We start from the raw sequence: 12,503 nt of genomic DNA, 5'->3' as shown, positions 1-12,503 counted from the left end.
ACTGACAGATGTTAAAATACTCCCTACACTGATGTGAAAAAAATATATAAAAATTACTTGTTCTGATGCAGCTAATGTTGCACTTTTGGGTTTCTTTTCTTTTCAGTTACAGACGATATATTAATATATGTATTCATTCTTTTACCTTCAGAAAGTGCTTTATCAGGGTTCTGGTGGATCTGGAGCCTATTCCAGGGAATACACCCTTGACAGACACCATTACATCACAGGGTAAGATGGTTACAGTCTTCTCCTGAGTTTTAATTGCATTTTATTCTTAATATCACGTGACTGAAGAGTTTTTCCTCTCACACTGTTGTGCACTTACTGTTTTCCTCCTGCGTCTCTCACATTATCCTCTAGATGGCAGCAGCAGCATCGGACCAACTCAAAATGGCTGCTGTAAAACTATTGGTCAGTGCAGCACGGTGATTCCACAGCGTTCACATTTAGCCTATTTAACTCTTCAAAATGAATCTTTGTATAATAATGTTATAAAAAAAACGTGCAATTAAGCATTCAACATTCTCTGGCAACAATATCCCATCTTTTCCAAGATTTCTTCGCTGTTAATATGGCAGCTTTTTGCCTTGACTTTTTTTGTTTGTTTGTCTGTTTCTTTAGCAATTACAAATATATATATATATATATATATATATATATATATATATATATATATATATATATATATATATATATATATATATGTGGCTACCCAGCATCCATGCTAAATGCATGAGGACATTAAGGACATTCTAATGAATTATTCAAATGCGTTTTTCTTTCATTGATTCTATTTCTTTTATTGATTTTACTGATTGATTTCTTTTATTGATTCTAAAATGTATCATTTTCACTGAATCTCTAATTTGGATAACCTCATTAATAAATATCAGCATATCACTGGAAGTAAAGAAAAAAGAATGAGAGCATACTTTTCTTCTTCCCACGATCTTGAGGAAATTGAGATGATACTACTTCCTGTTGAATTTACAGTACATATAACCTGTGGAATATACCGGTAACATTGTGAAGCGATTGTTGTGTAACCAAAATATATATTTTTCATAACGTGATGGAAAAGGATGTTTCAAACATGAGATAAGATGTTAAATGGATTCATACATTATTGAAAAAAAATAATGCATAATGTAGTTATTGTGAGCTTGGACATGCTGTTATTAACATTTTTTAATTATTTACCTGAAACATGAACATTGGTTATTGCAAATGTGACTTTAACTATGTTTAAAATGTATTTTACCTTATCAATCGTAGAATCACCCTGCAAGAGTCTGCATTTGAACTGAGAGCAAATATGTGTGAATACGCAGAGGTGTTATTCCCAGAGTAGCACCAGAAACTGTTACACACCTTGTGCTGTAGAGGGCAGTAGAGGCCTTCTGGCAATAGATAATGACATGGAGTAATAAATATCCTCAGTAAAGTTAATACTGGAGCACTGAGAGGAGAAATAACTCCCATGGAGAAAGATGCTCAGATGCAGAATGTTAATATTAAACACTCTCACAACTTCATATGATAGTTTATACACTGTAACTGAGCATTTTTTTGTGCCAGGTATTTGAAAGCTTTCGTATTGTGCTTATGTAGTTCACATATATTTCACACATACACTTCCTGTAGAGCTCTTTCTCACACTTCTAGAAGGGGAAGTGGCCATTGCTTCACTTTCTGGTTAAAACACAGATGAAGACACACAGAACATTCACAGAGCGGGACAGAGACAGTAACAGTGTGTAACACGACAGGAGCTTTAATGTCTTTCTGAAGTGGAGTTGGTGTGGAGATCTGGGAGTGTGAACTCAGGATGAAGATCCTCCTCATCTTCACCCTCTGTCTGATCTCAGGTAAAGAAGTGCACTTCAGAATAATCCTCACTATCAGCAGCAGTGTTACATGAAGGAAGGTTTTGCTCAGATGGATGTTTGGTGTTTTGTTAGATGGAGGAGACTCCAAGAAAGTAACAGGATATTCAGGAGGAGGAGTCCTTATCAAGTGCAAGTATTATACAAAATACAGAGAAAACCAAAAATATTTCTGTAAGGGTTCAGTACCAGGCTGTTCTGACCAAATAAAGACAGGAGCTAAAAACGAGTGGATAAATTCAGGAAGATTCTCACTGTTTGATGACACCAAATCAGCAGAGTTCAGTGTGAAGATCAGAGAGCTCACTGTAGAGGACACTGGGATGTACTACTGTGGAGTTAATTTACCCTGGGAAAATGACATTTACACACCGGTGGATCTGAAGGTGAAGGAAGGTGAGTCTCCCACCTGTTTATCTTCCTGAACATTAAAAAAAATTATCATTCAGATTTCCGTTATGCATGTCGCGAGGAAGTCATACTGCTATTGTGTACGTTGGTATTCAGAACTCAGACATAAGTACAGACACAAGCGCTACTTGGGCAGTTGCATGGGAGTTTGCTTGGGGCGGAGTTTGTCTAAAACAGAGGTGTATCTCAGTTACGCATGATTCCGTCCTTGGAATTAACCCCATTGTGCTTGCATGATATTGACTGCAGCGAGGAGCAGTATTTAATCCAGTGCCAATATATGAGAGGATGATGTAACCACAACATGGCACACAAATGAATTTTTTTAGTTGTAAATCCACTTAAAATGCATTTCATCCCATTAAAGTACAAGAAAAGTTGTTGGGGTTTTTTTTTTTTTTTACACCTGAGACAGCATCTTAATCAGAGGCATTACTTCACCCAAAGACAGAAAGTTTTAAAGCAAAATGATGAACTTCATTTACTTAAAGTGAGCCATCAGCATACCCTTTATACCATCAGCACGCTTTCTTTACAGGAGAGCACGTTCCATTATTTGGCATTGGAATTATTTGTCAATTAATAAATATTAATAATTGATATTAAGATTATTTTTACAAAATACTGAAATACAAGCATTATAAAATAGCTTTTATGAAGTACACACATTACAATTTCATGATTTTCTATTTAGTATGTCATAGCTTTGTTTATTTGTGAGATATGAAAATGTAATAATAAGATGTTCTGGATCAGGTGCTATTTTATAAACTACCACAATAGGTGAGTGGAAGCCATTTTGGTTCAGTTAAACTACCTTTCCAGTGATTACTATGATAATTACAAGTAGGACTATTCATGCAGCAAGATTTTGGCAATGTACGAGTCTCCTACTAGATGTTAATTAGATGTTTAGTCTGCATTTTCTACCCGCCAAAATTATTTTATGGCCTAAAGGCAAGTGCTTGTGTTTAAAAGCAGTGGTCTAAGCTATTTCTAAACCCTGGAAACCACAAAGGTGTGAAAGACGCACAGGTCATTTGAGTAATCTGGATGGTGCACCGAGTTAATTGATTTAAGAATGTGTGTAACTCATCTCTGAATATGAGTAACTTTCTCCCATGGAAATCGTTTACAAAACTTTTGGACTTGATTGAACTGTAAGCAGGATTGAACTTGCTTTTAACAGGGGGCTCGGTCTCTAGAGAAGTGAGTGCATACGCAGGGGGAGGAATCAACATCAAGTGCAGATATGAGGATGAATATAAATACAAATACAAATCTTTCTGTAAGATGGGATCACATCAGTGGTGTTTTAATCGAATAACAACAAAACTACACAGTGAATGGTCACATGATGGCAGATTCTCAATTCATGACAACAGAAGTGCAGGATTCTTCAGTGTGTTTATCAGAGAGCTGATTACGGAGGACACTGGAACATACGCGTGTGCTGTTGTTATGTCTGATGAAACAGAGATCTACACTGTAGTGAAGCTGAAAGTAACAGAAGGTGAGGATCTTTAATTACATGTTTTTAGAATGTTATTATTGAAAGTTGAATGACATGTCTTGATTTAAGCCTGACTCCTAACTTAGTCTTTTACTCCATGAGCTTAATCAGTTGTGATCCTATGACATTTTACTGTGTTCCCAAATGAACCTTTGTTATATTTCCCTTATACCACAGCATTGACAAATCATACGTTTAGATCAACGTGCTTCTTGTAGTATGTTATCATTTCTCTAGTAACTAATTCACTGGGACTTCTATGGTGGATGTTATGTAAGATTAAAAAGAAACAGATAATAAATAGAAGAAAATCGCTGATAAGTGTTCTGTGAGGAGATGCTTATTTAACAGTTATGGAAGGAGTCTCCAGTGTCAGAGCCTTGTAACAGTCAGGGGTAATGCTCTAAAGTCTTCAAGACTGTTTGGTGACAAGCTGCGTTTTTTCTGTCTTATTAACTTTAAGAGATAGTGAGGGAACAGCAGTTTATAGCTGTTATAAAGTAAGTGATGAAAGGAATTAACTTGGTTTGCAGATGTTCCACAACATTAAATGTAACTATAATAGTAAGCTGAAAAAGTATGATGTGTCAGGCTGCATCACACCACCCTGTTGTCGATTATTTTCCTATAACAGCACACCTTAATGCTTTATTTCCTTAATTACTGTACCGCTTGTTATTGATTTTTACAGTATGGCTTCATCACATATAATCTGATCGTGTGACTTACAGATCTGTCCTATGCGAAGGCCATCAATAAGACTGTCCATGTAGGAGGAGATATGAATATCAGCTGTAAATACCCAGAATCCCTCAGGAGTGACCCCAAGTTTCTCTGCAAGAGGCTTCAAACTGCTACTTGTTCTTATAAAGCATCTGTTAAAGAAAATCAAAAAAGTGTAAATGAGGGGAAATTCTCCCTGTATGATGACAATGCAAAACAAATCTTAAATATGACCATGAAAAATGTAACTGAGCAGGACTCTGGTGAATACTGGTGTGGAGCTGAAGAAGCCTGGAAATCTGATGATGGATACAAGGTTTATTTCACACAGATCGACCTGACAGTTACTGGTGAGTTTGTTATCTAGTGATTGTTGCCTCAGGATTCACATTTGTCCATTGTCATTAACTTTTTTTTTTACAAAATGAATAATGTAGTAATTAGCTATTTAATGCATGCCAACTAGGTCATAATGCTCTGCTTTAAACTGACAGGACAGCCGGTCATTCCTAACAAATAAACTTCGGAGGACAGTTAAATAACACTTAAGCTTGGAAGCCTTCACACATTAATAATACATCACACAAAACACTTTATAACCCTCTCTTCTGTCCTCCGTGTAAGTAAAACCATACTTGACATAGCCAGGATAATGACAGGTCTAAAAAAAAAAACAAAAACAAACATAAAATAAAAGTGCACCATCGCAGGTTCTGTAAATTCTGTGCAGGAATGGGCACAGTATATGTCTGTTCACAACACAGCTGTTGAAAACCACTGGATTTACCCATTCTGTGTTATATTAATAATATAGTATTCAAGTCAAATTCATATCTGTCACATTCAGGTCCGGATATTACAACGTTCACAGTCACCCACTTCCTGTTTAAACAGCTCTATCATTTACACTCTTTGTGAAATTTTTGCACTTTCTTTCAGTGTGCGTTATTTCTCAATTTCCTTTTTGGGTAAGAGTCTCTTACATTTTTCTCTTTGTTACGTAACTGTTTGTCCTTTTTTGTCCTGTTTGCCTAATCGCTTGCTCTAATCTTGCCCTGTGTTCTGACCACGAATTCACATCCACCTTCATCCTTCCTGAAGTTAATAATAATAATAATAATAATAATAATAATAATAATAATAAACTTTATTTTATATAGCACCTTTAAATCAGCTTCTCAAGGCACTTTACACAATAAGAAAATGTCAAGAAAAAAACTCAGATAGAAACACAGAACATACAAAAACAAAAAACAGACTTGAATACAAAATGGGTAAAACCGTTAAGAAAAAGCCAACCTAAAAAAAAAATGAGTTTTTTGGTTAGATTTAAAAATTCTCAAATTCTGTGCATCTGTAATATGAGCAGGGAGTGCATTCCGGAGTCTAGGAGCATAGGACGAGAAAGTCCTGTCCCCTGCAGATCGCATCCGTGTCTGTGGGACAGCCAGTAAACCTGCTTGAGAAGAGCGCAAATGCCTCTTGGGAGTATATAAAGTTAAAAGTGCAGACAGATATTGAGGGATCGGACCCTGCAGTGCCTGATAAGTGAGCATAAGGATTTTAAAATCAAGGCGAAACCTGACCGAGCCAGTGCAAGGACTTCAGTACTGGAGTGATGAATTCATTTCTCCTGACACCAGTCAGGATCCTAGCAGCAGAATTTTGCACACATTGCAATTTATTTAGTGTGGCTGTAGGAATCCCAGCAAGAAGTGCATTGCAGTTTTCAATACGAGCAAATATAATATACAGTAAGTTGAGATAATGACAGTACACACCCAACGTGAGAATTTTCAAAAAGAAGACTAGAAAGAGTCTTAGTAAATTTGTTGTGGACATGACTGAAAAGATGTTTCTCTGCTTTAGCTACGCCCTTGAAACCAACATCACCATCATCATTGTCATCACCGTCATCATCGTCCTCATCACCGTCATCAACTTCTGCTCCACAAGGTAATTCTAGTTAAATGCATACCACACCCATAGTCTAACTACAAGGCAATCTGATCAGACCTCTCTATCATCAGCATGTAGTTTGAATTTGACTGGATAACTGCTCATGCACTTCTCTTCCAGGACTTTCCACAGTTTCCATTGTAGTCACTGTGTTAGCAAATATTCTGATCGGGCTTCTGATCGGAAGCATATGCCTTTATGTGATTCTCCGAATTAGACGCAAGATACAAGGTACCACACACACACACACACACACATACACACACACACACACACACACACACACACAGACAACACTTGATGAGATTCATTTTAAAAATGCATTCTTTTAGTATATTGTTCGCATTAGTGGTTATATTGTCTTCTTAAGTCACTAAATGAAGTGAATTCATTGTTGGTGTTAATTGTTTCAGGAAGAACAGCATCTCCTGACAGGCAGTCTGTTCCAGACTCAGGAAACAGCCATAAAGTAAGTTATGAGGTTGTTTTTCACGTTTGTCTCACACCGCCAGGGTTTGGGGTTCAATTCGCGTCGCAACGCTGTGTGTGTGGAGTTTGCATGTTCTCCCCGTGTTGCGGGGGTTTCCTAGTGGTACTCCGGTTTCCTCCTCCAGTCCAAAGACATGCATGGTAGACTGATTGGTGTGTCCAAATTGTCCATAGTGTGCCCTGTGATGGATTGGCACCCCGTCCAGGGTGTACCCCGACTTGTGCCCGATGCTCTATGGGCTAGGTTCCAGGTTCCCTGTGACCCAGTAGGATAAGCGGTATAGACAATGGATGGATGGAAAGCATGTGCTCAATCCTAAAACTTCTACTCTTATTTATTAAAATAATAATAATAATAACATTTAAATATGTCTTTTTATGTTTTCTTTCCTCTCTTTCTCTTTGATCCTCATGCTGTCTGCAATTATGAGGAGGTTAAAGACACCTCAGAAGCTGGAACTTCACCAGTTTACTCTACTTTGCAACTACCAACAAGCTCCTGTGATTCTGCAAGTACTGCTTCCACGACTCGGTTACCCACTAATCTCTCTGATTCCTCAATGTCCGCTGTTGAGAAATCCTCTGAAGGTCTGACTTATGCAACAGTGCGTTTTCACACCAAATCTGACGACACCGCTCGTAAGGTTAGGTTTAAAGTGGAGGAAGAATCGTGTGTGTATGCTACAGTGAGTCATGGTAATTCACATGGCTAGTTTCGCATACTGGACATAATTACATCCTCACCCTCACTGGGCACTTTATTAGGAACACCTATATAACTGTATCTGAATGTTTTATGCATTGTGCTGCTGCTACATGATTGGATGATTGGATAATTACTGACTGGATAATGGTATGAGTGTGCAAGTGTACATGTGTTCCTAATAAAGTGTATGTTGAGTGTATTTCCTGAATATACTTAATCTGTCAAGTATGTGCTTAATTACTTAATTCCTCAAAGAAGCACATGTACTTATTCTTTGCCATTTTACACTTTCTGCCCTTGAGAGACTTTAGCCTTTAATACCACAGCGCTTTTGAATTGTTCATTCTGATTGGCCAGGAAGTGTTAATTAATTTTCTGGAACAGCAGCTCTGACATTAGCGTCTAGTTCAAATCACAGTTCTATATTTAATGCTCTCATTCTAATATCTTCTTTTATTTTTAGTAGCAGCTTACACCAGTATGGCAGATGCTGAAATTGTGTAATTATTGATCTGGTAAAACTGTATTGTGAGCGTTTAAATCTTGAGTACATGTAGATTTCTGTAAAAAAAAAAAAAAAAAAAAAAAACGGCTTTGTGATGATGTCCGTTGTTAAATGCACTATATAAATATAACTGAGTTGAATTAAATTATTGAACGTTTCAGGAAGGAGTCTCCGGTGTCGGTGCTCCACAACATTAAAATGTAATTATAAACAGATAAAATGTGTTAATGTCTGCAAATAATTCACTTTGGGGTGGTACTGTAACAGTACTTCAGCTTTGTGTTGCATCACACTGTCTCACTCTTGATGAGTTTTCTATAACCAAACAACCCATAAAGTTTTATTCCGTAATCACGTAATAATTATTGCTGATGATTGTGATGTGGCTCAGCAGGTCAATGAACAATCGCAAGCAAAGCATTCAGCATCAAAAATGCATCCAAATATCATAACAATGTATAGTGTACCCTTAATATGTATGTCATGTAACATTCAACTAATTATTAAAGCATTATGTAATTAATTAATGCATGCTATGTGTATGTTTATATCTATTTAGTAAATGAAAGTGTTACGGAATTTAAAAAAAAAAAAAATACCACTACTAAGTAATTCGAAAGCAAGAATAGTACATGCTCATCATTTATCTTTTCTTTAAACTAGTACGGTATATAAGAGTTTTTTTTTATGTCTAAAAAAGACACACAAGTGACAATTATCTGTACACTAAGCACTTTCTTCATAGGTTCCACACATTATTCTTTAAATCAGTGTTTACCAATCCTGGTTCTGCAGGTCACGTGATCTGAGCATTCACGGGTTTTCTCTCTCCGCTGAATCATCTTGTTCAAGGATTGTTCATTAGCTGATGAGTTGAATCATTTGAGCTGAGAACAGGATTACTCCAGGACCGGGATTAAGAAATACTGCTCTCTAGAGTGTCAGTATTGAAATTGTAGAAGTTATTAAAACGTATTTATGATTAAAAAACAAACCAATGTAAATCAGAAATGAATGAACAATAAATCTATGAAAACGACTATGAATCATGAAAACCTTCTTTAACAAGTCTTAGTACTAAGAATAGGCCAAGTTTACATTTACATTAATGGCATTCTTGGTAGACACCCTTATCCAGAGCGACTTACATATATCTCATTTATACAACTGAGCAGTTGAATGTTAAGGGCCATGCTCAAAGGCCAAACAGTAGCAGCTTGGCAGTGCTGGGGCTTGAACCCCTGGCCTTCTGATCAGTAACCCAGAGCATTTTTAAACTACTGGGTCACCACTGCACCAATAAGTTAAACAAAAATGGATTTAAAAACTGTTATCGAAATAGCTTTCCTAATATTTTCTGGAACATTGTTCAAGACTTTAACTTTAGAGTAGTAAAAAATACTTGTGAAAACATCGTCACAGATTTTAAAGGGGTCATATGATGCTTTTTAATGTTTTCCTTTTCCTTTAGTGTGTAATGCATCTGTTTGTACATGTATAAGATCTGCAAAATTATAAAGCTCGCAGTCTCCCACAAAGGGATTTATTCTATCTAACAGAGAGCACTGCTTCAGACCGGTCTAAAACGCCTCGATCCAAGTCCAGATCTTACTTCCTCAAATGTCTACATCCCGATTTGAACCGATACGGTAAAACTGATGACATTATTAACTGTGTTTATGATTGCTTTAGAAGCCTTGGAAGCTGAAGCTCGTGATTATGTCAATGTTCGTTACATTTCCGACACACGCTTGATGTTTTTGGCCAATCACAACACAATGGGCCCGCTAGCCAATCAGAGCACTCTGGGCTTTTCAGAAGGCGGGGCTTTGGAGAAACCGAAACTCAATCCGAGTTTCAGTCGAATAGAGGGATTGCAATAATGTACAGTATGGGTAAAAAAATGTGGTTTTTGAACATTAAAGCATGATAATCTATTCTATTACACCCAATAAACAAAATAATGGACGTTTAAAATCATCATATGACCCCTTTAAGGAGCTAAAACTGATCATGTCAGTCATTAAAATATGAAGTAGTTTAAAATTTAGTAAGCACACGGCAATAGTTTTAGTTAAATTGCACATTACTGCTACTCAAAGTCATAAGATTATAAAAATCTAAAATGAGCCGCTGATAAGTATCCGACACAGGAGAAGATCTAAAATGCACTTTAATCAAATCAGTGTGCTTAAACTTCTTTCACACTAAATCTCTGTTTGTGCGTGATTAGCGTTCCCCGTTCGCCAACAAAGCTTTTGGTTGTCACTTAAAATAGCATGAAAAGAAAAATGACATTAAGTGCAGGTAGGCTAAACTTGAAGTAATTTAAGAGGTGCAGAATTGTTAGTCACACATAATCCATTAGGCTAATGTCTGTGTAGTAATGAGTAACGCTGCAAGATGGGTAAGATCCAGGCTCCCAGCTTCTCCTGCTTCCATCCTCAGCTCACGTTACTGGCTGTGTGCTATTTAACATGTTCTCCAAGGGACAGTGTCAAGATCCTCCATATATACAGTATATGTAATTGCTCCTGCTTTCTTATATATTAGTGCTGACGTGATATTCCTCACCACTAGGGGGCTCTCTTAGACCACATATTCCCAACAACGGTCCTGGAGCGCCTCATGTCCTGCACATTTTAGTGCTTGTTCTGCTCTAACACACGTGATTCAACTAAACAGTTAATTACTAGCCCTTCCTGAGTTGAAGTGGGTATGTTAGAGCAGGAAAAAACGTACAACGGGGGTGGGGAGGTTGGGGCAGGACCAGGGGTGGGAACCTTTATTATTAGGATAGACCCCTTGAAATGTAACATCTCATTTTCAAGAAGGTCCTATGATTCAACCAAACCAAATACACCAATAGATATATCATTATATAAACTTCCAAAAACAACACAACCCCCCCCCCCCAAAAAAAAACCCAGAATAAACCAAATTATACAGAATTAAACAGAATATATCAATATTATTATTATTATTATTATTATTATTATTATTATTATATGACATAAGGTTTGTTGTGAGGTCTGAGTACAGTATGGATCTTCCAGCAAATTCCAGAGTGTTAATCTGTGTGCTAACTTTCCCACTAACATTCCCTCTTTGTTTAAATCCTTATCAAAGCAGCCTTCATTCCAGACACTTCTCACCCTGGCACTACCACACACTGACACAGCTATAGCAGAGAGAGAGAGAGAGAGAGAGAGAGAGAGAGAGAGAGAGAGAGACCCTCCTGTTAATTGATGTCATGTTTCGCTGTTGCTGCCTGTGTGTCTTTAAGAGCATGACCCAGTCTCAAGTAGCAGAAACCACAATTTTCCTAACTCCGGTTGATAGGCCTAATGCTTACATTTAATCTGATTTCACGTGTAATCTAACATGCTTGGTACGCATATAAATGGGTGTGACCTATCCTTCTTTTAGGATATGTAGATGGATTATCACCTGACCAGTGGTTTAAATATGTAGACTAGTATAAAAGGTTTAAGCTTGCTTTAATGGATGATTTTAGGGTCATCCAAAGGGTGGAATTGTGAGATATTTTTCCTTATTTTTCATGATTATGATTCAATCATTTAAGATCAGTTCAATGTGATTTTTTGCGTACTCAAGGTTTCTGTCCTTGATTATGTTTATGTCAAGGTGTTTTGTCTTTTGCCTTATGTTTTTCTCGTATGTTTTCCTTAACTAGCCTTGGGTATATTGCTTGCACGTACAGCTGAGTATACAAGCTAACCTTATCCAACTTGTGTTTAGACTAAGACTGAGACGACGAAACGCTGTAGTACCCAGGGTCTCTCTGCGCACATAATAAACCATCTCTTTGACTGTACCCTGGCTCGTGGTCTCCTGGTTCTCCAAACATACTTCTGGTGAAGCTGAAGCATTTTAATCATCCAGAATCATCCATTTTAATCATCCAGAAAAGATTTACATCAGAGGGCAAGAAAAAAAGAAAGAGAAAGTGCGAGAGCATTTGTGATAAAACGGTGAACAAATATCAATTTTATTTATTTATGTATGTATTTATTTATTTATTTATTTATGGTGTTTTCTGCAGTAATACACACAAAAAAACACCATGTGAACAAGTAGGCTTATTGATATTTATTTATTTATTTGTTCTATTTTTATATTAACAGCATGAAATGGAAAAAAAATGAGCTCTCTCTCTTAACTCTCTCTAATAACTGCACATCAGGGGCTCGAGCCTCTGTTACTAGCTCTATAATGACATTTTGGAGTTAACATTGAGGCTTGAGAGGAGATGCGTAATAAATTAGTTCCATACACACGAGCGTT

At 36.9% G+C, this 12,503-nt stretch overlaps 1 protein-coding gene across 2 annotated transcripts; it reads left to right on the top strand.

Annotated features, from left to right (window-relative positions):
- Positions 1 to 1,740: 1,740 nt before the first annotated feature.
- On the top strand, positions 1,741 to 8,651 carry LOC128615168 (polymeric immunoglobulin receptor-like). 2 transcript variants are annotated; one of them, XM_053637024.1, is made up of 8 exons: positions 1,741 to 1,871; positions 1,965 to 2,285; positions 3,490 to 3,813; positions 4,545 to 4,886; positions 6,406 to 6,492; positions 6,616 to 6,726; positions 6,909 to 6,964; positions 7,419 to 8,651. In XM_053637024.1, exons 1-8 carry the CDS (start codon positions 1,832 to 1,834, stop codon positions 7,695 to 7,697), a joined length of 1,560 nt encoding a protein of 519 aa, XP_053492999.1. In that variant the 5' UTR covers positions 1,741 to 1,831; the 3' UTR covers positions 7,698 to 8,651. The 2 variants fall into 2 exon arrangements, with proteins under 2 accessions (XP_053492999.1, XP_053492998.1); XM_053637023.1 differs by having other exon boundaries at positions 7,416 to 8,651.
- Positions 8,652 to 12,503: the final 3,852 nt, after the last annotated feature.

This window comes from Ictalurus furcatus, chromosome 11 (genome assembly GCF_023375685.1).
Source record: "Ictalurus furcatus strain D&B chromosome 11, Billie_1.0, whole genome shotgun sequence".
NCBI lineage: Eukaryota > Metazoa > Chordata > Actinopteri > Siluriformes > Ictaluridae > Ictalurus > Ictalurus furcatus.
Note: the sequence above shows the minus strand (reverse complement) of the source record. Positions and strands in the feature narration are given on the sequence as shown.